Genomic DNA, 27,650 nt, shown 5'->3' with positions numbered 1-27,650 from the left:
TTTATTGTTGACTATTTGAACAAGTATTAAAATAGCTACATGTCATCCTCTAATCAACCGGTGGATGGGAAGGGGAGGATAGAGAAAACTGAGAATTTAGACCAAAAACTTTAACATGTTATGATAGATAATAGGTCACTTGGAACAAAAATAAGGATACAGCAAATTTTGGATTATCAAAAAAGTAAAATTATTAACCAGGACTGATGGAAAACACAACAACTTTGTATCAAGAGGTGAAACTTCAAAAAAAGAAATACAAATATAAGAACGGAATGGAAGACTTGCCAAACAGGAGGTTCAACTCCAATCGAAGATGCATCACCCTTTCGTACATTGAGGATTATATTAGCTCATAATTTTACAATGGATATATACAAAAATAGATGACCTATGAGGTCAAGTATCACCTATACAGCTTATACTCAACAATCCCACCCCCTCTCCCCAGAAAAAAAAAAACCTACAGAAGAACAAAACGGGTACCTGCAGTATGAAGATTAGCTACTTTCAAGCAAAACTCAATGTGACTAAATATGTCCTATCTTACAATGTCTTCATAGCTGAAAAAACATCCTACATGAAAGTCATATACAATTCCGGAAATACGCAGCACCGTTTAAGAAACATCAGGTGCAGAGAAAGGAGAGACGCATGTCATCTCTCACTTTCTATTATGAGCTCGGCAGCTGCACCTATGGTATTCATCCCACCAGTCGTAAGCAACACTAAAGCGAGGTCCCCCTCACTCCACTGCACCAATCCTTTGCTCAATCTCATCAATACATCTACATCCATCTCCACCACCCAATTTGGTGTGCATCCCACCAATAGGCTTATGAACCTTGAAACATAAGCTTGCCAAACTACTGAATCACAACCTAGAGAAATCTTACCATCCAAAGCACTTGCTATAAATTCAAAGTATTGCCCAAGAATTTTAGGGCGTCGTTTAGATGCTGGTGACGACGAGTCAACACCCCAAGCAAAGGCTCCACATGAGACTGCAAAATATGCTAATGCATAACCTCTGAATGCTGAAACTATTTCTTCTGATTCTTTTTCTAGAGCAGATCTCTCAACAGATATGAACCAAGAAGGTAGAGTTTCATTTAGCAGACACTGAATTAAACACTGCCCACCGGATAACCACAGAAGAGTGGCAGCTAGAGAAGCTGCAAGTTTCACTTTAGTCATTGCTGTATCAAATGATATCTGCCCATATACTGGTCCTATTTTTGTCTTCCTAAGTTTGCCTCTTGTTTGCTTGGATACCCCACCACTAACTATCTCTCGAACAGACTGCATTAAGAGAAAGATTATCTCCTCTGCCAAAAACATGATCTCTCTAACAGAACGATATACACGTAAGTAGAGGATCCCTGGAGCAACAGGAGATATTCCCCCATTAATATGAGAATCAAACCCATGGCCAAGAAGGCCAGCAACCCCACCCCTACTTGTAGTGAGGTTGGTGTTCAGGCCAAGTGTGGCTGTGAAGCAACTCCTGAGGAGCTGAACCACTGCATTGTTGTCATGGAGGAAGACAGTACGTGATGCTGAGAAGACAAGAAAATCACTCCAACGCTTTGCCTTTTGCGTCCATAAAGAAGCCACAATAGGCATGCAAGGCCATGGACAGTCGGCTGCAAGGGATTCAAGAGCTGGTCCAGCAAGATTGAGGAAACGCTGAGATACTTTGTCAAGTTTATAAGTAATAGTGAGGCTCAAAAATGCAGCCAATGGTAGAGGAAGGGTAGCTGGAGAGTTCACTGCAGTTGCAAAGCCAAATATTCGTCATGGAAAAAATTGTACAGTATAACAATGACAATTTCCGTGAAAATAAGATCATAATTGTGAATTAAGTGACATTAGACTCCAAAAGTGGAGAAAGATATGGAACATTGCAAGCCAGCAATTTTGGCCAAGCTTTGAGATGACTATAGATCGGAGTGCCCAGCACTAAGCAAATTGACTGTACATGAATGACTCAGGAAGAATGATATAAAGGACAATAACAGATTTGTCAAGGGATGCTAAATTTGGACAATGAACAACAAAAGGTTTAAAATGTTCATGCTGAATATTTAAGTGCATCACTGCTACTCTTAAGTATGTTCTATAGATCATTATATACCCTTTACAATCACCAAACTGGGGAAATTCATATGTGACAAGGATTTCCAATTAGTTTGCAGTGCATATACACACCCAATCTGTAGATTTCACAGTTTGTTGCCACACATCACCAAATACCCAACCAAGCCCCTTCCAATTTTGACTGAAATGTTCAGAACCTTATTTAGCTTGAAAGTCAGGAGTCATAATTCGATGCTACATTTAACATAAACTACCACTTTGAAAACTTATGAAATGCCAAGGATGAGAATACTATGAATTACCTGCAGCAAGGCTGGGAACATTAATCCCAGTTGCAGCAAGGATTTTCTTGATATGTTGTTCAACATTGGATAGGTTTGCAGCAGGGCTTGGCCAATCTGTTCCATTCATAAGAGCTGGTTTCCAAATTCCCCGAGTCACTTCAGCTGAGAAGTAACTAACTATCGTCGCTAAAGATGCAGGAAGAAAATCGGCAAGATCTTTAAGCCCTGCAGTAAGATAATATATCAAGTTATGCTAAGATCAAACAAAACCACCAAAAAATTACTTAAAGGATGATATCTCAAAAAACATAATTTCAGCAGACTAATATCACAGTCGAAGTATAGAGACATTCACCAGAACCGCGGAGAGTCAGAGATTCATTTTAAAAAGACACACCTGTGGCTAGTTCACGAGGAGTGACCTGTCCATGAGCACAAGCACTTAAGGCTGCATCAACAACATAGGGAACAGCTTCCAGAATATCCCAAGCAGACAACTGGGGTCTTAAAGGGCTATCTTCACTAGCAGGCCCAGAAGAACTACTACTTCCAGAAGTTGCAGAAGACTGTACTCCTTTATTGATCTTTCTGAATATCATAGTTAGAAGAACCTCAACAAGCTGATGCACCGAACTTTCAGGAATTAGACCAGAGAGAGGTGCAGCAATGCATGCTTGGTGCTGACGATACCAAACTTTCAATTTTGGAAATGAATCAACAAATATTGGTTTTGGGCATGATGCAGTAACAACAGCTGAAAGTCTGATTCTGTTACGATCTTTGAGGACATTTCCTGAAGATGAAACGAGAGAATTTCGTACTAACAGGAGATACTCTGGGGTAAGTTGAGACCCTACTGGAGGCACATCTCCAACACCATATTCAAGAGGCGGATGATTGAACCGCCAAAGCTTCAAAAGGAGAGCAAATGCATTTGAGAAAACAGCATGAGCAGAAATCTCTTCCCCATTGACTGTCCATGAAACATTAGGCACACAAGATCCAAAAACTTCACAGATTGTCATTAATGACGCAGCAAGTTGAGGAACCTGCAAATAGGGGGAGAATAGATGTATGACAAACAAATTCTCTGATTTCACCTCTTCTAGAAGAAGGGGTAGAAACAGATAAGGCATACATGTCAAGCTCCAGAGAAAAAAAAGAGAGAGAGAAACTGCTTATGGCAAACACTGCTTCATAAAATTAGTTCCTACTTGAAGCACTTCGTATAGTATAACAACCCAAATTTTTTTGAAGTGTTTTAATCATCATTATTAGTCAAAATTATACATTGAATATAGCTTATTATCTTCTATTGATGTGTTAGTGTTGATATGATATGTTATTTATACATAGCAAGTAATACCTTAGACGCGTTTAATTATAAGTTAAATATTTTACTAGCTTCATTATACTATTATATTTCTGAAAACGAGTTTGAGTAGCTTGGAGTTCAATTGGATATAGTTATATGTTAGGATATCATATTGGCAAATATTTAAATAATTAAGTTAGTAAGTTGTGTTATTAGAGACCTTTTGGATTCTCATAGAATGGGAAATGCAAAAATGATAAACACCCCACTGTCGTGTGCGTAATATATATTATTTTATTTATGGAGGTGCTGTTAAATCTATTTTGGGTTCCAAGTGTCAAGTATTTGCTAAGTAGTATTTTGCTAAAAATGAAAACCCAGAATTACTCCTCCTAAACTCCTTAACCGCCTTAAAGATATTGTCGGTTTTAAGTTACAAAATCAAATGAAACCCAAAAAACCCCAACTCCTCATCCCTTGTTTCCTTCGTCTCTCTGTTCGAGCTCTCCCACTTCCTTCACCGTTTCCCACCTTGACCGGAGCTTCTCACCGCCGCAAGCTAGCGGCGCTATTTTATGCTTTCTCTCTATCCTCTGCTCGTTTGCTGCTGTTGCAAATTGGTTGCGTTGCTACCCCTGCTCTTCTGTCCCTGTTGTTCGTGTGTTGCTGCTGCCTCCACGGCTGCTGTTGTTGCCCAGTGGTGCTACTGCCACCACTGTCGCGCGGTGTTGCAGCTCAATTCTGGCCCATCATGAGGTGCCACATTTCTTCCTTATGTGTTCTTATCTATTTAGGGTTAGATTGAATTGGGAAATTGATGTTTGTTCTTTAATGTAGTTGTCATTGCTTTATTGTTGATTAGTTTTGATGATGTTGCTGATTGTTGTTGTCGAATTATTGTTGTTGTTGTTGTTGTAGAATTATTGTTGTGGTGTTGATAAGTTTTCAGAGACTAAATTCTGAAATTTTCGTGGCTGTTAGTACACCTCACTTTGACAGTAGCTTATAGAGGTCAAATGTTGTCCGTTCTCCGTCACCACTTAAATCGAAGTTCTACAAGTCTACTATCTAATGAATCCAACGTTCAGTTGTGGGTAGTTTCAGGTAATTAGTTGTGAACTTTTTAGCACAGCCTGTCTAAAACCTGCGAATTTAGTGTTCTGTTGTTGCAAGTGTGTTGTGAGTGTTATTGCTATGCCTGTCAATCGGTTTTTTCTCCTGTAAGTGAAGGTTATAATTGTTATGGTGGTGGTTGTTGAGTTAGTATGGTGATATAGCTAAACTTTCAGATTTAAAAATGATGAATGGATGAGAGTTTTAAGTATGTTTTATCAATACTAATTGTTAGAATTCGAGCTTGTTATAAAAGTTAATTTTAGTATGATGTTAAGATGATGTACTAGAGTTAATCTCTCTATTATATGAACTCTAAAGTACCTTTACTAACTATACCATGTGTAATTATGTTATCACGAGTCTCATATTTAACAAAGTTGCATTAGTTGGTTATTATGAGACTTATCCATAGTTGAATTGTGTTCAATGACGATAGATCAACTCAAGCATTTTGGTGATTGACTTATTGAAGTGGATATGGATTTGTATAGAGTAATTGAAGTGAAATTATAATGCAAACTACAATAATATCGAATAGATTGATTAGTTTATGTGATTGCGAATCATTGATAATATTAATTGATCTGATCGTTTAAAAAGAAGGTTGTTGGTTATTTGATCATGGTGAAAGAAAGATTGTATCTTTGTTGCTCTTGATTTCTTGAAGATATTAATCGTAGAAAATAAAAGATTACATGGACTAACTATTGGAAATATAGATGTTTTGTTATATCATCTTCGCTCGAATTGGGAAGATATTGGATTGATTGATATTCGCCGTATGTGGCAAGATACTAAACCGTCCTCTTCTCTAGCGTGGCCGGGGATCCCGGGTCACATAAAAGCTTGAGTTGAGGGGTGTGCAGTGTGCACACTATAGGTTATTGGCCATTGATATTATTGGTAAACCGGCCGGAGCTCCCAGGTTTACATTATCATAGACCGGTCATGACTCCCGAGTCTATTTTTTGCTAATTAGTGGGTCGGTCGGGGCTCCCAGCTCCACTCTGGCTTCCTCTTTGGATTGTTTGATAACTCTTGTTCAATGGAATGATTTCTGGACTTGATAATAATTTATGTTTATTCCACGTCTTGTATTTGATTATCAAAAATGAATTACTCAATCGAACGAGTATGATGAATGGTTGTTGGTTTCTAATAATGTTCAGTCTTCTTGTTGTGATCATAATAGCTTGATTTAAAATATAATAATACCTCCAAGGAATAATTAATTGCTTTGTGATTGCAGTGTTGAGTTTTATACGTGAATCTACTTTATGGAATTCAGGATTTTGTGACCCGATGTGTATGTTCGTATAATTGATGTGGCTTTGATATATGAAGACTTGGGTGTTTCTATTATTCTGAGTGACTGGAAATAGACTGACATACAAAGTTTTAAAATGGGAACTTCAGATAAGAATATAATGAGAATTTGAGTTATACTTTTATCTTTTGAAATATATATTTCGATGCTTTGTTGTTTTGCTAATAAAGTGGAGTGTTGGTACTCAGCTTTTGCTGACGTGTGTTGTATTTGTTTTTGTTTGTGGTTGTTGTTCTTTCCCTTGTAGGGTTGAACATGTGATGACCCATATACTTTGTATAATGGTGAGCAGTTGATACTAGAGCATGTTTATTATTGGATTCGCGATGTTTGAGGTGAGGATAAAAATTCTTAAGAGGAACTTTCTATTCAAAGAGCTTTAGATATAAATTGTACTTGGATAAATATGTACTAGTCATATTATCATGGTTGAAGTTTTGGTTTCAAGATCTCTTAGATTGGGTTGTAATATTGGGTTAGTTTCATTGGGTTTGATTCCCTCTTGTGGTTGCTTCCGTCAAAACGTGGACGATTTGGGTCTTGAGATTGAGAATATTATATTTTGTTGAGTTGTAAATAGGTTTAAATTATTTCCCATTTTTGGATTGTCCAATTTCCAAATATGAGATTAATGTATTTTTTCCAAAACAATAATATTGACACATAATTACCTTTATTTACTTATCTAATAAAAATAGAAGTATATACCAATGTTGTTGCCTTTTGAGTGTGCCCTTATTCCCTTTCTGATACCTACCTAATATCATTCTAAATTATACTCAATAGGTATAATGGTAAAGAAAAGTATGGTCTGAGCTTGGAGTCACAAAAGTAATTAAGACATCCTAAAAAAGCAACAAATAAAGACGGAGAGGGTATAACATAATCAATATGACATATAGTAAAAGCTGAGCATACCAAGCCATGCAATGAGAAGATCTGGACAGAGTCAACTGGTGCGATTCCAACCAGAATTACAAAAAGCATTGGTGCATGTGCTATAAGGTAGCTATCATCACCCACATAATCAGCAGGAATTGGGGGGGATAGTAACCTAGTTATAAAATATACACTATGCTCCTGCAAAACAAGGCATCAGATATACCACCAACTCTAAGTTTACTCAATGACTCATGACAGGAATTCAAAGTTCGAATTTCAAGTGTATTACCTGCACATTCCAGCCCCGAATTAAGGATGCTCCACAAAGTATTGTGGCTGCATATATCTTCTCATCCTCTGACCCGCTCACTGCAAGTTCAAATACTTTTTCCAGCTCTGCTAAACTTCCATCAAGGGCATGAGCTTAAATTTAGTTCCTTAACCCTCAGTTAACTAACTCACTGACTTCAGATAGAAAATATGTCACATGAGGCCAAGTCTGAACAATAATGGAAAGGAATCTTATTTTGCATCTCTCAACTATACACAAAAGAAAAAACCAAGCAGTGAAAAATGACTGAGAAAAGGAAACATACATCAGTAACTTAAATGAGTGGAGCTCATAATGCAGATGACATACTACTCTACAACAATCGGTTGCTGCCAGCCAGAAACATCTTGCATTACCTCAATTCAGTACATTAAGCTCCCGCTATTCAAAGAAACAGTACCCATTTGCTATAAGAAAATATACAACATTTACTCTAAACTAACTTCACACTTGCCAATTGACGGTCTCCAAAACCAATCTTTTATCATTACTATCTCTAATTAAGTACTGATAAAATTCTCCTAAATCATGTAGAACAATATTAGCAAAAATATACTGTCAAAGTTGATGAATTTTGACCTTATATAATGGAGTATGGAGTCAGTTGTGGGACAGAAGAAGTAACAACCATACTTGATGACTAAATTATGTGAAGCTATAAGCTGAAGAGAGAATAAGCCTTGAACAAAAGGGGAGACTAGAGACATTTAAACAAGACGATATCCTCAAAGTTCTCTACAGATAATACTTCTCTGAGGGGTCCCCAAATAATACTTGAAATATGACTTTTAATAATTTTTGGCGAAGTAATTATAAATAACAAAGTCTCCAAAGAATTCAACATTTTCCTGTCGTTTAACATGTAATTCCATCTTTACCAACAGGAGCTATCAGACGACATTGAGAAAGCTGAAAACTATTAACAAACTGCACATCTTTAACAGTCCTTACATGCAAAGCTCCAAACTCTAAGTTCCAACATCACTCTCAGCATATTTATAAGAACTATCAAGCAAAGTCTTATCTATTTTGCACTTTCAAAGAACAAATTCAAGTAGAAGCCAAAAACACTTCCACATTTGAGGAAAGCAATGATTTTCCTTGCGTTTGAAAATAGATGTTCCACTTTCCTACGTTTCTATACAAGGTAATTTCATCCTCTTAAATGACTCTTTCTTACTTTTGCAACTTATGATATAGGTCACACTACCTTTAGCATCTAATTTTTTTCACTCTTAAATTGTATGCCAAAAAGAAATGAAACATCTATATACAAATAGAGGGAGCACTAGATTTCAATTGAATTACAGGTTTCTGAGACCATCTTGAACTCTTAAAATAGTGTTAGTACAAGGAGTATGTTGTTCGTAAAACCCTAACCATTAGCTGAATTTTTCTTTCTGTACTTTTGGACTAGATAGTTGTCCCATATAATATTTGAGCTCTATTCATGTGCATGCAATATGAATCTTGCACGTGTCTAAGAAAGTCCGGAGTCTAACTCCAGAAAAATGTACAATTATATTAAGGAAGGAAAAACTAAAATTAGAGCTTAAAAGGCTATATGAAGATGATAACAAAGATTTTTTTTTCAAAGAAAGATTTTGGGATTTTCCCATGACCAAAGAACTGGGAATCTGACACTAGAACTAGTGATTACCCAAAAAGAGAGGCTCGATAAACCTTTGGGAACTTTGTATCTCTATCCCATCATTCACACACGTTAAGAAGATGCATAAAATTTACAGCATATCACAAGATATAAAAGAAAAAACTGCACAGATAACAGATAGAGTAAGTCAGACAGATCAAGATCCACAGAAGATTATAATACAGCAAGAGGAAGAAGTCTCGAGTATACCTTGAAGCAGGAGCTGAAACCATAGAATTGATCATCACAGGTCTAAGTGGAGCTCCCTGCATAAATGATGACCAACCAGGCACTTGAGATGGAATACGACTAGGGAACTGATTGATCTGATCGCTCACATAACCTGGCCAAAAATATGCTGATGTATCAAGTAGATTCCTAGAAATGCAAGCTTCAACTATTAAGTGACGCATGTTTCCAGCTGCAAGTGAGAAAAGTAAACAGATTATAAAATGGTAGTATGATCCGCTTAGCAATCAATCATCTAAACTTTCACATGTGCCATCAGGGAAGCATATGCACAGATTAAGTAATCTACTTTTTCACTTTTTGTGGTGCTGACAGTAACAAATTTGTATCTGTTTTACTATAAAAGTCAGACATCCATAACAATAGGTAGCCAAGAGTTGTTTATTCAACAAAATACTACAAAAAGGCCAATTTTTTTTTTTTCAAGTACACAAAAAAACCTTAACTATAAGCTAAATGGATATCATAAAATAGTCTAACCTTTATTCCTTCCTATGTTTCTCAGACAAAAGAAGCAAAGTGAAATAGTTGAAATTATTGAGTATCCACATTCCACTACTCCAAAGTCAACTTTTCAGAGTTAACGGAGCTGGAGATGAGGTTGCAAGGTTTTGTCCCCCTCAGATTCCTAATTATTGAGTATAAACTAGTTGGATACTATAAACTTGTCATCAGTTTTCCCCTTACCATCTGTTTCAGAGAAGAGCAGCAATGTTTTTGATTTTTGATGGCTGCAGCAAAGCTGATAATATTACACGCTGTAATTGCTCAATTTTTTTATCGTCAGTCAACAGAAGGATAGGAGACAGTGCGTTCGAGATACAACACAACTGCCTGATAAATTTATCAAAAAGTTGAGGAAAGTGGACAGGCAAAAGCTGAGAGGAAACCTCATGACCTAAAAGATGACGCTGAATGAATGCTCCAAAAAGCTTAATAGACTGAAATTAGAGTGCAAGGTCTTCAGATAACTTAAGATGCATATGAAAAAGGATAACACGGAAGAACAGGATATTCGCCACAAGACCTCGGCAGTTCCCCTTATACAGATGATATCAAGCATAGTGCATAGTCTTCTCAAATATCTAGAATGGAAAATTTCAAAAGGTGAAATAAAATCCTGATAAAAACTTACAACAGTTAGTTGGTCGATCGTTCACATTAATGCACTCTAAATATCCACTCGTGACATCGACGCCGGAAACAAACATCATTGCTTTTGCGGCAGCAACATTGGCAGCAGAAACAATAGATTGAGGTGGGGTCAGCAAGGATTGATAATCGCCTAGTATCTGCAGGCAGGAGATCAAATCTTTGCGACGTGTGTGGGGATCATATCTTTTTATCCAATTATTAGTAGAGACACTTTCTGATTCACCAAGTGGATTTTCCTCTTCATCAATGAGATCAGCAACCGCTAGGGTAATGATAGACAACAAAACGCACATTCGAGTATCAAGGCGAGGAACTGGCCCCTCCATTGGATCCCTTTCCTAGGAAATTTAGGACATATCATGGATGTGAGACCATTAGTATATTGTATACATAAATAAGGATAAAATATCAATAAGAACATGATTAGACACAGATACATCAAGAAGTTTGTTCTTCACAAAAAACTGTAATAACAAAATTCATCATATAAAATCACAAGCAAAAAAGTGTCAGACTACATATTTGTCGTACATAAAGTAGTTGGATTTCTCAACCAGCAGCTGAATTTTCAGAAAGTAAATATCCCCATGTGAAATCCATAATGGTATTGAAAGATCTCTAGTAGCAAAAAAATATTTAACTCCCCAACAGCTCAAAACTCAAAAGGACCTCAGCTTTTCGAGTGTTTTTTTCTCTTAATATTCTTTTTTTGGAGTTACATCAATTTTTCATTAGAGTTACATCACTTATTCATAAGAGTTATAGTGCGTAAAATTCATTCTCATTTCTCATATAAGTATGCATTGTCATATGAACTCACTTCTATATATATATATATATATATATATATATATATATATATATATTATATATATATATAGAAGTGAGTTCATATATATATTATATATTATATATATATATATATAGAAGTGAGTTCATATATATATATATAGAAGTGAGTTCATATGACAATGCATACTTATATGAGAAATGAGAATGAATTTTACGAACTATAACTCTTATGAATAAGTGATGTAACTCTAATGAAAAATTGATGTAACTCCAAAAACAAAATATTTGAGAAAAAAAATTCAAAAAAAAAATAATTTTTTTTTTGAATTCAAATTTTTTAGAGGGATATAACTCTAATGAATAAGTGTTGTAACTCTAAACCAATCGTGTGGTTGAGATTCATTCTCATTTCTCATGTAAGGAGCATTCTCATGTGATCTTGCCCCTATATATATTATATTATATATATATTATTATATATTATTATATTTATAATTATATATATTATTATATATTATATATATATATATTATATTTCCAAAAGTGTCAAAAGATTCACCATTCTTTACTTTCAGTTTGTGAGAGATTTTATTAAGACAGCATATTAAGCACTCAGTGTTTCTTATTTATTAATGAAGTAGAAGATGGTTCATGAATTAGATTGAGATTTAAATGGAAAAACCTCTTTATTACTTCAAAAGTAAGACTGCGACTCTTCAAACCACTTACAGGGGAGCCCCTTCTAGAGACTTTTGGGATCATATTGGTAATGAGGTAACTAAATAGTAGATAAGGAAGATTGTATAAGCTGAAAGTATTATATTAAGCATTAAGAAGCATTAACAACACCTAACCAATGCGTTCATATTAATTGTCCCTCTGTATTTTTTTGTCTTACTTGTTTAGGTTTGCCAGTCACCGAGCACATCTTTGACCATTAGAATCTATAGTTACATATAGGTAAAACATTATGTTGAAAATACACATTTAAATGAATCCAACAACATCTACATGATTATTTTTCTTGCGTACGAATCATTGAACATGGTCAAAGTTCTCTAACTTCCACATGAATTTTCCAAATGGGTAAAATAAAAGGCTTCAAAGGGACTACTATTTTAGGGAAAATAATTGATGCTTATAGGTAGCCCCTTAGTGTTATATATAGCAAAATCCGACAAATAAATTTAAGATACTTTAAAGAAAACAGCCAACTTCTGCAAGAAGACTAGAAAGTGTAAGGAAGCAGACAGCTACATGTTCTTACTCTTTGAACAAAACGGAGAGCAGCAATCCACAAGGTTAAAAAGGTATCATGCCAGTTGTTATTGTTAATTGCTTGAAGGGACTTCACCAAACCTGTTGAAATAAGTCGTTAAGTTGGCATCCTCATTGCTACACACTCTGCATAAAACATTTTTTGCAGTGATAGATATTGCCTATACCAGTAATGATCTCAACTGCACTTGTTGCTGTAACTTGAGATCCATCCATGACATCCTCCAGAACCACATCTAAAGGAAGCCACAAACTTGAATGACTAGTCTCTTGACAATGAGCAGGATTAGCCAATGATCCAAAAGCCAATTTGGCTGAAAACTTTTTGTAGTCCCAGAGTGATACTTTGCCAGCATCAGAAGTCAGTTTTAAAAGATCTTTGGGATTTAGAATCTTTGGGTTCCTTAACGTTGATGAGTTTGTTGCAAGAAGATCTAGTCTCTCAGTAAAGGCTGCCCATTGTTTCGGCCTGAAGCAGAAGCAAAAGAAAGGTATTGAGTAGCTTTAGCATGGATAACGCACAGAAAACTTATATGCCCAAGTATCCTTCCTGGGTTCGTTGTTTACATGGCTATACACCAAAATACAAATCCACATAGAAACATGAGGCAGACAGATCAAATCATCATAGGCAGTTCCAGGAAAGTTTTACTCATTTAACATTCTCGTTTTCATATAAGCTGAATTTCCTTCTATGTACAACAAACATCTGATATCCACTGCTCTTACAGTCCACTGAGAATCATTTATTTTTGTCAAAAGCACTGAAACCATGGCTGTAAAAGTTAAGCACATTCAAAAAAGGGATATAGTAGAACTGCTTCTTGCCATATGAACTTAGAGTCTTTCGTTTCTGTAGTTTTTTCTGGTTTAGGAGGAAAGAGATGGTGAAAATTCAGTAAAAGCTGCTACTAAGTGTTACCCAAGAAACATAGAGTGGGGGGTAAATCTATGGGTAAAAGGATACAACAGTCGCACATTCAGGCCTCAATACTGACCCAATAAATAGTTCTTTGTTTAACCAAATTGTGCACTGAGAAACAAAGTGTGTAATAGTTGGACTGTTAGAGTAATCACTTTAGCTATATTGTGATGATCTGGGTGCCTGTCATTATCAACACTTTGTGTGTAGTTGTAATGAACTGAACTCTGAGACTAGATAATGGAAGATGATGATTTTCACTACTAGAAGTGAAAATTTAAACAGCACTAAGAGATATTCAGGCTTTCGGGAGGCTTGACTCTCTCCCAATGAACTCCTTAAAGTTCAACCAAACACTCAGCAATTCAACATACTTTCTCTATCCCTAATATGCCCTACATATAGTGCTTCTCCTCTGACCAACTACCTATCTAGCAAGTTAACAATAATTCTACTACCCAAAGAGCCCCTCTCCATGATATTCATTCATAGCAGTAGTCTAGCTGGTCAAAAGAGACAAGACGAGCTTTGCTGTAAGGTTTTAACAAACACGAAGAAATCTAAACAGTGATCAAAGCCTTACATGTTATGGTATACCAAGCAAATCATTCTAGAAGTAACTCCATTTTGAAAAAATTGTCCAATAATCTCAACAGCTATCTCAGTATTCATGCTTCTCAATTTGTCACGCAGTTCCAACTTTTTCTCATCATAGTTATGATAGGAATCAATGTCCATCTCTTGAGTATGAATCGCCAAAACAGATTTCTTTTCTGTGGTAAGTTCCAGCAACCCTTCGTCCTCTAGCAATGCATCAAGCAGCTGGCACACAATTGTAAACACAAGTTCAACTAAAAGAACCCCTGGTTCACTTGCTTGTGAGCCAAATATCTGAGAAAGACAAAGGACATGCTCAATTGACGTCATGACTCTGCAAGAAGACAATAATGATTTTTAAAAACTTGAAAGATGACATAATAATAAATAATCATCACAACTAAAACCAACACAGACAAAGTAAGAGAAAGTCAAACTTACATGTAAAACACATCTTATTTTTAAAAAATAGATAAACATTCCCTCTATTCCCGATTTATTTGCCTCCTGAATTTTAACTTGATTATGAGAGTGAAAAAGGTGTAGAAAATATTGTGCAGGAAGAAGTGAGGTCTAACTTTGGAAAAAAGGTAAAGAGAAAAGCTTCCTGTATAATGTATTTAGCAAATAAAAACAATGGCTCAAATAGGAGGATGTAATTTACGGTCATTTAGTATAAATGAAGCACTCTTCTGCTAGTTTTGATGGTGACACTTGGGTTAGTTGGGTATAAAAAAGCGCAGCGAGTGACATTAAAGCCTACTTTCTAATCGAATTATAAAAGATGGACAGTGTATTGTTCACTTGCCTTTTCTCTTAAGTTTGCTTTCTTTTTGATACTTCCTCCGTCCCATAATATACACTTACTACTAGTGCAAATAATTTTTGAAGAGTGGTTGTAGTTGCTCTATATATTTTTAATTTGAATGAAACAGCTAGATGTAAAATAAGACGAATGCATCCGCATGTTAATTCAGTAAAAGATAAAAGTGAAAGCAATAGTGTGTTGAACTAATATGGTAAGATATTATTCTAAAGGAATGTTGGGACCATTCCGAAAGGAAGTGTTCATATGATTCTGAAAAAGATGAAAACATAAACATATTCAAACTATTATGGGATAAAGGAAGATTTCACTAGCCTTTATTTTTTTCTCAACCAGGCCTATATTTTGGTTAGATCCATAATATGGGACACGAAAGTTAACCATGCAGAAACGCATAATCACCTAAAGGGGGAAATATTAGAAAGAAAAGCAAAAAGACGAACAAAAGGATTTTTATAATATGCATCAAATGTAAAATTGAACCAAAAAGTAAGCTTAAATATGGTCATTGTATTTTTTAATACCAAAGTGGCACAAGAGTCTCATTTTTATACCCATCTGGCTATAGGAAGAACAGAAAACAACTAAAAGAGCAGAATAAGCAATATTACACTAATCGGGTTCCAAATACTGCACATCTAAATCTATTGGAAGATATGGATCCAGTATTCATCATACTAAAGATGTGCTATTCTGCTATTCCTGCTATGTGACTAGTTTCTTCTCATACAGCCCTTCACATTATTCAGCACAAGGATTTACCTTGTGAGAGGAAGGGGACAATTTATGAGCAACATACAAGAAGTGATAATACATTCTTTAGAAAAGAACGCATTATAGGTGTTCAAAATCTTGACCTTCTGGACAAGGTCTGCAATTGAGATCACCCCACATCATTTGGTGTTGATCATAAAAATTATGCATACTGACCTAATCAATCCCTTACGTCAATTATTTAGAACAAAGGTAGAGAAAGAATAAACAAAGCTGACACTATCAGCAATGAAGATAATGCCACCATAAACAAGATAGTGTAACAGAATCTATACTGTCAAGCCATAGTAACTACTACTTAAGTCTCACACTTCTCAAACAGATAGGGTACCTCCAATAGAATTGTAATATTGACATCAGAAATACCTACACAAAGCAACCTCCAATAGGCCTGGTATGTTTAACAGGTTCCAAATTTTCATCAAACTGTCAAGGAGCTCCCACATTGAGAATCAAGCAATCAACTTATCACTTAGAGCTCCCGCATTGAGCCTTAAACAATCAACTTATCACTTAGAGCTCCCACATTGAGCATAAAACAATCGACTTATCGCTTAGAGCTCCCACATTGAGCATTAAAGAATCATCTTATCACTTAAAGCTCCCATGTTGAGCTTTAAACAATCAATTATCACTTAGAGCTCCCAACGATACCAGATTAACTAAACAGCACAAGAAATGCTTGTGTGAATTTTGTTCCAAATACCTTGTCAAGCAATAATCCAGTGGATAACAGGATCTTTGCAAGTAAAAATAAGCTAATGTTGCCTATCTTCAGCAACACACATAATTTAATGGACAAAAGTAGCAGATAAAAATTGATACATGAACATAGAGCTAAGTATGTCCACCAAACAAGTTAGCTAATCACAATTTTGTTTAACATCATCTATTACCATTGATATCTGGTAGCACTACAAACACCCTCCACTTGCTTCCAGCAAACCTTTCGGAATATTACCAAATAACTACTCAATATCCTTTCTCAAACTTCCCTCACAATTTCCATAAAACACAAAACAGAAAGCAGCCTATTACTAGATCATAATTTGATGACAAAAGTAATAAGTGATACAGAAATATTAGCCTCTTCAGGCTTATTTTTTTAGAACTTACTTTCCAAAATTAGGCGCACTGATCTGAGACTTCAACTTAAAAACATATCTCTTCAAAAGTTCCATGTAGAGCCTATATCCAGCAGGCTGAGAATGCCGGCATGGAATGACCCTGTGAACAGAGAAAGTAGTTCAATAATGCACCGAGGAGATGTGTGAAACAAATTCAGTATGCTTCAATGTCAATAATGTAAAGTTAAGAGAGATTAGACGTCTAATAGAAATCAGCCTTCTTCAGCTTAGGGCAATGTCAAAGATCAGAATAGACAAAGTCCACAACAATAAGGCTGTAAGGGTGCAAAATAAAACTGAAGCTACCCAGATCATATATGGATAGCACATTTACATTGTACATTAAAACTAGAATTTAGATATAAATTATTTATAATTGTGCCTTCCAAAGTGAAGCTGAACCTTCCACCTGACAGAAAATGTTAGCTGGATCTTTTGGAACCACAAAAATCCTTGGTTCAAATTTGGTTCCAACTTATCACTTCTTTTTGGAGATTTTGATAGGAGTTGCTCTTTGGAGAGCAGTGTACGAAGAAAGTTGTAATCTGTGTTTGGGGGAGTTATGGTCTATAGTGTGCCTCAGTGGTAGAATCAGCCACTAGAAGGGGGGCTATTAAAGGATGCATGTGCTTTTTAAGAGTAAAATCATACCATTGTAGCATAAAATGGCATTACATATCCATAATTGGAAAAGAAGTACATTAACTTGGTATAGAAGTGTAGAACAAGTATTTCCTATCTAAACTTTAATCCTCCACTTTAGTAGAAGCCCAGGGGAAGATCTTTAGCTCAACAGCTTAACAAAAAACAATATCCTTTAGTTGCTTTTTCAATGTTCTCTGACCCCCTCTCGAAACAATTCATCCGATTCCAATCCACATTCACTTCCCTTACACACAGGTAAAACTCAATATAATTTCCGCAGCATGCCTCAAAACGTGAACAGCTTGATAGAACCCACAACTCTAAACTTTTCAACTGTCCCAAAAGTTTATTTTGCAGTAAGTTGTGTAGAACCCAGGAATTATCACTAAGAAACTGAAGCAGGCCTTAAAATTAATCAAACATAGGAGTGAGAATAAGAGGAGATACAGAACAACCCACTGGAGAATTTTTAGCAAAAACAAATTGAATAGTCAAAGATAAATTAATACAAATATACAAGATTAAATTTTGAGATCAAGAAGCAGAAAAAGGTCATACAATTCAAACACTGAGAACGATCTAAGACAATGACACATAAATCTCCACGAAGTCATTAATCAAAAGAACAAATTCTCCAATGTGAGCAGAATACATCAACAATAAAAAGTATACAAAATAACGGGTTCCCTCTTCGGCTACCCATCACTGTCATTCATATCTATCACTTTCCATGATTTTGTTTCAAAGATGAAAAAAGAATAAGAAATCTAAATTGATCCAAATTTGCCAATTAAGGTCATGCTAATGCAAAATCCCACAAAGATAAAAAGACAAATTAATCCAGAACTCAGATCATATCATCAAAAAACAATTATAAACATGTAAAAACAACTAAAAAAATGCAGGAACTATAATAGAATGACCCCAATTTGCTCCAAATTTACCAATTAAGATTATGCTAGTGCAAAAACCCACTAGATGAAAAGATAAATTAATCCAAAACTCAGATAATATCATTAAAAGCAAACAAAAACGATCATAAAACATGTAAAAACAACTAAAACTATGAAACAACTAAACTACAATAACCCAAATTTGATCCAAATTTGCCAATTAAGATTATGCTAACGCAAATATTCAGATCAAACCATTAAAAAGAACAAAAACAATCATAAACATGTAGAAACAACTAAACAATGCAACAACAAAACTAGAAAGATCCAAACTTGATCGATATTTGGCACTTAAAGTTATGCACATGTAAAACCCACACGATAAAAAGCCAAATAAATCAAAAATTAAGATCATACCAATAAAATCAATCATAAAACACAATAAATAAAAAAAAGAATCAAGATTAAAATGACCCAATAAGAGAAATATCAAACCTAGTAGAAAGAAGAGCAAGAACAAGCAAGGGAGGAACCATATTCAACATAAGGGCTCTTTCAAGAAACTTCCATGTAGAAGGTATGTTATTTTCCCAACAAATGTGGGACACTAGTGTATGAGCAAGTTCAATAGAAGGCAAAGAAACATTTGCAGAGCTCAAATTGGATGAAATTTGAATTGCCCAAAAAAAAGGGTCACTACCCTTTTCTTGGGCAGTTTTTGTGAGGTCAATTACAGTGTCCCAAACACTTTTCTCCATTGTTATTGCCATTGAAGAGGAAGAGACAGAAAATGTGGAGTGAAGTTTATATAGTTTGTAGGGAGGGAGAAGCAGAAGGACCCCAAAAGAAGGGGGAATTTTTGGGGAAGAAGTTTGTTGTGTTTGTTAGGCTGTTTTTGGATCTTTTTGTACGTGTGGGAGTGGGAGGGAAGGTGATAATTGGATTGGAACATTTCATGGAAGTCAAAAGTTATTTTGGTTTAATTGATGGGAGTAGTAATTAACTATTACTTTGAGTTAATTAAGTGCAGGACACTACGATATTTTATGAGATTTTAAAATACGATAATGTTATATGTAGTTCTTAGGGCTACGGATAACCATTAAATATATTTTTTAAAATAGAAACAGTTTAAAAATTCAAGACAAAATTACACATCATTTGAGGTAATAAATACTTGATTCAACTTTTTATTTCCTTTTTTACCTTTTTATACGTAGCCCTAAGGGCTATGTATATTATTTTCCTTTAAAATAATATGATATAGATGTAAGATGTTAGATAACTTTTAGTAGATTCTAATTTGCTTCAAACGGAAGTGTTGAAATATTTGAAGTAATGATAATTTGTCATTTATCTTCAAATTTTTTGATATGTACCAGTTAGTTTTTATGACTTCTCATCACCCATATACCAAACAGTGCGTCTTGCATGTGGTCGACCATACGCAAAATTACAGGTGTGGCCGCACGCGACACTATGTCAGTCCATCAGCTCATTTTCAAATGGTCATATTTCACTCGTTTCTCATCGGAATCGAGCTTTTGACTAGGCGTTGGAAAAATATCGAGCCAAATTTTCATCTCCAACTTGAATCTTCCAAAAATATTAAGTGTGTTGTGAGATATGACATTTTGAAGTTGACCCTTGTGCATGATCCCTTATGAACATATGGAGTTACTCTTATGAACCAATGGAGTTACTTGTATGAATATATGGTTACACTTAGCAATGAAGTGGTGTTACTCTTATAAATGAATGTTTGTTACTTTTATTTCAAGAGAGCTAATCAGTTTACTTTTATGAACGAATGTGGTCACTCGTATGAAGTAATTGGGATACTTTTGTGAGCATTTGAGGTTACTTGATCAAGTCTTTGTACGATTAAATAAGGTTAATACTGTGAACTAATTAGGTTACTCGTATGAAAAAATGAGGTTATTTTTGTGAACAATTGAGGTTACTATTATAATTAAACAGGGTTGTCTTATTAATTTTTAGTGGGGTTACTTATATGAAGAAATGGGTTTTGTATTATGTAATACTACCTCCATTTTTTGTTAGTTGCAACAAATGCTTTTTTGCACAAATATTAAGGAAATAAGAGAGGGAGTAAAATTAAATTTCACCCAATTACCCATACTTTTTGCATGTGGGGGTAGTTAAAATGAGGACAAAATTATGAAATTGTCCCAAAAACCTTTACCAAGAAAGGAAATATTGTATGTATCTAAATAAAAGCACTTATAATTGCAAATTGTTGCAATTAAAAAAACTAAGAAAGTATGTATATATACAATTTAATTTAAATAATTTTTTAAAAAAGAGTAATTTTTAAAGTTAAAATCACAAATCAATCCAAAACTGGACCGAGCCTAAAAAATTTCAATATAAGGTCGATCGAAACCTTAGGTTCTTGTCTATCCGATCTCTAATGCAAGGATTGGGTTCTGGTCTGCTAGTCCAATCGGTCCAGCCCCTAAATTCAAATGTTTTAGGTCCATATGAACTCCTCAATTACAAAATATAAATATTGTGTAAATGCAAGGTATCGAATATGTGACCTCTGAAATGGAAAATTAGAGCTTAGCCATCAATACACTATAACTTTATTGTCTAATATTTTAAATAAAATATAATAAATTCTTATAACAATTATATCAAACTAAAAAGATTTAAACACATATTTAAACATCTGACACTCTTATTACGGTACTAGTGTACTAGAAATAACTATGGATGACATATTCTTTTATCCCAATTCCTTTTGAAGCTATTATCTTTAAACTCAAACCTTTAAGGTTATTTTTACTTATCATGTCATGAAGTCAATTTTTCAATTTCTCAATGGACAAAAAAGAACGAAAAATAACAAATGAATTATGAAATTATGAATAATAACATATTTGTTTATTTTAATTGACCTGAGTCATTTTTCCAAGCCAAATACTAGTCTTAAATTAAAAGTAGACGATCTCTTATAAGACCAACTGTAAGTTGAGACTAGTCTCAATTTATCATTTACATTTTCACAGTTGACTCAGATTCCATGTCAAATCAAAAGGTGATATTTATTAGATTCAGTAGAAGTCATTTATGAAATCAAACTATTATCATTATATAAATTTTAGAATGAAGCATATACCATAATTCTCCTTGAGAGGAGGGTCTCATAATTTTTAATTTCACCTTTTCAAAATAATAATAAAAAATTCACTTTGTCCCTTTTTTTTAATTACAACTTTTTATTTTTATTTTAAGAAGTTGCATATTACTTGCAACATTAACATTTTTGGTAATGTATTTTCTTTTTCTCTCTCCAAGCACATGGGAATCCACTTTATCTCTTTCTCTCTCTCTCCTCTCCTAAATTATTGTGATATACTCCCCGCGCTTTTTCTTACATTGTTATTTCACTAGTTTTTAGGAGATATCCATTTCAACCATTTTGGTGTACATTTTGTCACTATTATCATTAAATGGGATGTGGAAGCATTACTTTTTTATGAGAAAATTAGCAAAAAGAAATCCTTAATTGCTTGGAAACATTAAAGTACAAAACAAAATAAATATTAGTACATCCTCCGTAACATAATAACCGCAACAAATGAGTTTAATTGTGAGGTATAAATATTTATTTGTTGCATTTATTATGTTATGGAGGAAGTATTAGTTTTTATCGAGCCAAGTACTCTGAATAAGAAAATTTAAACAATATAGCAATTAGAAAAAAAACAATTTAAATAAAATATAGCAAGTAAAAAAAATGGAAAGAGTATTTTAACATTGCAAGTAAATAAAATCGAATGAAGTATATACTATATGTGGTGTTACTCCAATTGCCTGAATCTAGGATCATAATGCAAACAAAATATAGAAAAATAGCTATATAACAAATAAGATACAAGTGTTCAAAGAGAAGTTTTAATATTCTCCCAAGTTTTGTGTTATTAAAATTATGCAAAAGAATACAAGTTCTCTCTCTTGATGGTTTCTTCCACAAAATGTTACTAGGCCTAACCATATTTACATGCTAAATTAGAATACCCTCTTCAACTAGATTTATAATACCTTTTCCCCTCTATCAAGATAATGATTGTAAAATATATCAAAATATCACATACAGAAAGTCCATCGAGTTTCCTGCATAAAACAAAATAAGTATTAAGCAAAATCTAATACAAGATGTTCCATGCAGCACTATCACTGAATTCCTAACCTGTCATTGGTCCACGTCGTGATCGATGTGCTATTGCATCTGAAGTTTTGTTATTCTCTTGCACTGATTTGTATATGATACATTTCTTGTCAAAGTTTTGACAACGGTCTCTCCTCTCTCGGTCTAAATAAGTTGATATTTATCATAACATTATATAATTGAATTCCTTTAATATAATTGGTCCACATCTTAATTCATGCGATTTTGAATCTTAGATTTCGTTCTTTGCTTGCACTTATTTACATATGATACATTTTTTACCTAAGTTTTAACAACATTCTCATCGATCTAAATAAGTTTATACACACTATTATAAAAGGCATCATATTTTTGAATTTTTTTTTTGGTAAAAACATAGATGGTAAGTTAGTAACAAATTGAAAGAGTAATTAGTAGTAGTAAATTAAAATGAGCTAGAAGTACATATAATACCTCATCACCCACCCCAATAGTAGTGGAGTGTGGACTAGTGGTTAATGGTAGGTGAAGAAAATGACATTGGGTTCAGATCCCCATCAGAGCACCCATTTGTGAAGTGTGACTTGTAATGATGTTTTGTTTTCATTAGGTATGAGGGAAAAGTTCAGCTTATCCTTTCTCTTCTTAAACTGCAATTTTTTGAGGCTACTTTATTCCCATTTAGAAGGGAAAAGTATACAACTTTGCTTTCTGTTTTCATCACTTTTCGGTAGGTGAGCACTAGTGGTTGATTCTGTTAGGGTTTTCATCATTAATCTTGAAAATGAATTATTACTAGTAGAGAGTAGGCTGCATAAGTCTAAGCTATCCTTTTTATCATTTTAAGTTAAATGGATAAGTCATTAACATATTTATAAAGTCAGGTACGTAACTAGGGATAATAAATCATTTATGAGCATGATATATACTACTATACTAGACTTCTAGTGCTCTTTTTGGGTGATAGCAATACTCTACCTTACCCACCAACATTGAGGAAAAAAGCTGACTTGGGAGTTTATGAAGCATTATTTAGGTAGATAAGAAGACTATTATGATCTTATTGCACCTGATATTTTGTGGTTCGACTTAGTCTAGCCTTTGTGAATCAAACCCTTGAAAGTGACATCTAATTGTATGTGCGTTCAGCCGTTTAGGTATCTGCTATACTTATAGTATGTAGGTACACTTAGGTTATGTTCAGTTCACCTTATTTTTACTTATTTCAGATCTATTTAGATCAGATCAGATCAGATCAGATCAGATTAAATAAATTCAGATTAAATCAGATCAGCTCAAAAAAAATAAGTTCAAATCAGATCCGATCATGCTTATATTTAAAATCTCATTATTACTATTAATACTATTATTTACTAGTACATTTGTTCAAAATGATTATTATTGTTACCGTTATACTTATTAATTATTAATATTGGTAATTATTAGTAATCTCGTTGTTATTATTATAAATGTCATTATTATCATTATTTCAAGTTATTTTGTTGTTATTAAATAATAGAAAATTAAAAGCCACGTGTTAAGAACATAAGATTGACGCAAAAATAAGAAATATATAAAATATAATAGCTCAAATTCATGACAACGAAATTACTAAGTTCGGATTACATTTCAAAATAATCTAAGTGCCAGATACAAATTCTAAATTTAGATCCGGTATTACCTCTTCCTACCGAATTCAAATCTATCTCTAGCTATTTGAAGTTGCACCATATTTCTATTACTAGTAAAAGAGAAATTTTTTTTTTGAAAGAAAGAAAAGGGATTTCATTAATATTTCGCCAAACGGCACTTACAAGTCATTTCTGAAAAACATAAAATTCTAATAGAAATACATATCACCCTAGAAATGTAAACATCGCAGATTTGACTTAATTTTGCCTTAATAAAAATCTTCATCTGAAGCAATGCAATCTGTGAGTTCGCTCTAGTTCGGCATACGATCTGCAGATGCGGAAATTTTGGGATGAACGTACTCCAATAGACTTCCATAATTTTACAGAAGTTGTGAAACCCTAATTCTTCAGGTTGAATCTCGAACTTCAACCAATGAGAATAATTTCTCTTACCTAAAAACAAAAGAACTATACCCACAACTCCCATAGGGGAGAAGGAGATTTCTAAAACAGAAACTAAAAACCCCATAAAAGGGTTTGAGAAAATCTCATAAAGAGATACTAATTTATTGAACAAAACAAGAAAATGAACTAAAAACTGAAAATAAAAGGGAAAAAGGGGCTTACCATGGATGAAAACATCCATGGCAGCCCCCTAATTGATGAAGAAGGGGTAAGGGAGGCTAGGGTTTTAGAGAGAGAAAAGGAGAGGGGAGGCTATACTCGGCCTTAATTTTGAAAGATTAGTAAAAGAGAAATTAGTAGTAGTACTTAGGTAAGTTTCATAATTGTTTGTATATCTTATTTTATTTTATATGAAAGAAAATGAGTTAAGTCTGCCGAATTTTCAAGTGTGAAACCTTTTTTTCAAGGGAAAGTGTGAAACATTTTAGAAGTGCTCTTATAAATTAATGACTTGGGTTATAGAATTATTTTTAGTAATAATAATTATTATTATGATTATGTTGTATTATAGAAAGATTTTAAGCAAGATTGGAGAGTATGCTCTTATTGTTGTGTTCTTCATTTTCTCTCGCGAAGTGCGGTATATATAGTGCCCGGTGAATAATTCACCCGGTGATACATCATATCACTGCATAACTGCAGTGAAGTGTCTAATCATGGACGGTAAAATATGGCGCCGTTTTTATTCCGTTCACTGTTTACATAGGATATTACAACACTCCCCCTTGAATGGATCATATATTATGGGGTGACAACTGCCTCATTAAAAACTTTACATTTGAAAAACCCTAATGGGATAAAAACAAATATAAAGGAAAAAGAGTACAGTTGGGCGTTGATATGCATATTTGCTTTTCTGCCTCTTAAAACCTTGCCAAGAAAAACCCTATGGGATAAAAACTTGGACGAAAGAAAAAGAGTACAAAGCATATAGCGCCCCCCTCAATTTAACGTATATCTCGAAGGCGACGCAGATCAGTTAGGTGTACAAGCTCTTGGAATTGCTTTGCTAGTAATGCCTTTGTGAGTAGGTCGGCTAAATTGTTGCACGATTGAACTTGTGTGACATTCATTGCTCCTTCCTTCTCCGAATCGTGGGTGGAAAATAATTTAGGATCGATATGCTTTGTTCTGTCACCTTTGATATAGCCTTCTTTAATTTGTGCAATGCAAGCGGTATTATCTTCATGAATTATAGTTGGACCTTCTTGTGTCTCTTGGATACCACTTTCCCTGAGTATGTGATGAGTCAAAGATCTCAACCATACATATTCTCTACCAGCTTCATAAAGTGCGATTAATTCAGCTTGATTTGATGAAGTAGTTGTTAGAGTCTGTTTTGTTGACTTCCAAGAGATTGCTGTATTTCCATAGCTAAAAATATAACCTGTTTGCGATTTTGCCTTGACTGGATCTGACAGGTAACCTGCGTCGGCATATCCTACAAGGGTAGGATTTCCGTCTCATGGATAGAATAATCACATATGCGTTGTCCCCGTATATAGCGGAGTAAGTGTTTCACTCCACTCCAGTGCCTGTTTGTAGGTTCGGAGCTGTATCTAGCTAATAAATTGACCGAGAATGCAATGTCTGGTCTAGTATTGATGGCTAAGTACATTAAGGCTCCAATGGCACTTAGGTATGGTACTTCGGGACCGAGTATATCCTCACCTTCTTCCCTAGGGAGGAAAGGATCTTCATCAATTTTTAAGCACGAACAACCATAGGTGAACTCAATTTGTAATCCAAGACAAAATTTGGTCTTTCCAAGATCTTTCATCTCGAATTCCTTCATCATGCATTTAGCGGTTTCTTCAATTTCATCGGGTGTCCTGATGATATTTAAGTCATTAACATATACTGCAATTATAACAAACCCGTTTTCGGTTCGTTTGATGAAGACACATGAACAAATTTGGTTGTTCTTGTAGCCTCGATTCATGAGGTATTCACTAAGACGGTTGTACCACATCCTTCCAGATTGTTTTAAACCGTAAAGTGATTTTTTCAATTTTATGGAATGTAGCTTCCGAGGTTTTGACCTCAAGGATTCAGGTAGTTCAAGTCCTTCTGGGACTCTCATGTGGATATCAGTGTCAAGTGACCCATAGAGATATGATGTTACGACATCCAGAAGGCGCATTTGTAGTCCTTTGCATGCAGATAGACTTATAAGTAATCTTAGTGTCGTGGCATCTACCACTGGAGAGTATGTTTCCTCGTAGTCAATTCCAGGTCTCTGGGAGAAACCTTGGGCTACAACCCTGGCCTTGTACATACGATTTCATTTTTCTCGTTTCGCTTTCGCGCGAAGATCCATTTATATCCAACAGGTTTTACTCTCTTTGGGGTCTGGGCTATAGGGCCAAACACTTCTCGTTTTTTGAAAGATTTCAATTCTACCTGAATGGCCTCTTTCCATTTAGGCCAATCACTCCTTCGTCGACATTCATCCACCGATCTTGGTTCGGTGTCCTCGATATCAGTGGTGATTTCTGTGGCTATTGAATATGCAAATATTTCATCAATCAGGGTTTTTACCCTATTCCATTGCTTTCTAGAATGGACAAAATTTATTGAAATTTCGTGATTGTCGACGCTAACATTTTCATGCTCCCCCTCAGATGTAGTATCTGATTCTTTGAGTTCATTTTGGGGGTTAATGACGTTTTCGTCATTTGAAAATTGTTCCACTTTAGGAAAATCACTAGTTTTCTCATTATTTGTTTCTATTCTTCTAGACTTCCTCGATTTCAAGTCTTTGGCTCCGAGTGGTTTTCCACGCCTTTTGCGTGTTATAGATTCATTTGCGAGTGGATTTTCCACTTTTTCTCTTGGGATTTGAACCCGTGCAGGAGCATTCACAGCAGGTATATGTGATTTTATCACTCCTTTTGAATCAGTGAATGCATCTGGCAATTGATTGGCAATGTTTTGCAATTGTATAATTTTCTGAACTTCGCTATCACACATATTTGATCTTTGATCAATATATAAAATTTTTGGCATTCCATGATATTTCATTCCAACATGGACTTGCTTTATTTCCCCCTAAGGTTGGGAAAATTGTCTCATCAAAGTGACAATCGGCGAACCGAGCGGTGAAAAGA

General features: G+C 34.6%; 1 protein-coding gene across 3 annotated transcripts; it reads right to left on the bottom strand.

The window, feature by feature from the left end:
• Positions 1-267: 267 nt before the first annotated feature.
• On the bottom strand, positions 268-19,189 carry LOC104907974 (mediator of RNA polymerase II transcription subunit 33A). 3 transcript variants are annotated; one of them, XM_048641297.2, is made up of 12 exons: positions 18,760-19,189; positions 16,716-16,826; positions 13,986-14,333; positions 12,648-12,949; positions 12,470-12,561; positions 10,391-10,748; positions 9,217-9,427; positions 7,314-7,428; positions 7,061-7,222; positions 2,782-3,295; positions 2,403-2,609; positions 268-1,772 (listed from the first exon to the last, which is right to left on the bottom strand). In XM_048641297.2, exons 1-12 carry the CDS (start codon positions 19,032-19,034, stop codon positions 658-660), a joined length of 3,810 nt encoding a protein of 1,269 aa, XP_048497254.1. In that variant the 5' UTR covers positions 19,035-19,189; the 3' UTR covers positions 268-657. The 3 variants fall into 3 exon arrangements, with proteins under 3 accessions (XP_048497254.1, XP_019108260.1, XP_010695305.1); XM_019252715.3 differs by having other exon boundaries at positions 2,782-3,433; positions 9,217-9,349; XM_010697003.4 differs by having other exon boundaries at positions 2,782-3,433; positions 18,760-19,188.
• Positions 19,190-27,650: the final 8,461 nt, after the last annotated feature.

The sequence above is a fragment of the Beta vulgaris genome, chromosome 3 (assembly GCF_026745355.1).
Source record: "Beta vulgaris subsp. vulgaris cultivar EL10 chromosome 3, EL10.2, whole genome shotgun sequence".
NCBI lineage: Eukaryota > Viridiplantae > Streptophyta > Magnoliopsida > Caryophyllales > Amaranthaceae > Beta > Beta vulgaris.
Note: the sequence above shows the minus strand (reverse complement) of the source record. Positions and strands in the feature narration are given on the sequence as shown.

What these genes read in the sequence shown, in the direction of transcription:
- LOC104907974 (XM_010697003.4), bottom strand. Translation starts at nt 19,034, where the DNA reads ATGGCAATAACAATGGAGAAAAGTGTTTGGGACACTGTAATTGACCTC. An exon ending in AGTGCGCCTAATTTTGGAAA is followed by an intron (nt 14,334 to 16,715) that starts GTAAGTTCTAAA and finishes GTCTTCTTGCAG; the next exon opens with AGTCATGACGTCAATTGAGC. An exon ending in TCTTCTCATTGCATGGCTTG is followed by an intron (nt 3,434 to 7,060) that starts GTATGCTCAGCT and finishes CCCTATTTGCAG; the next exon opens with GTTCCTCAACTTGCTGCGTC.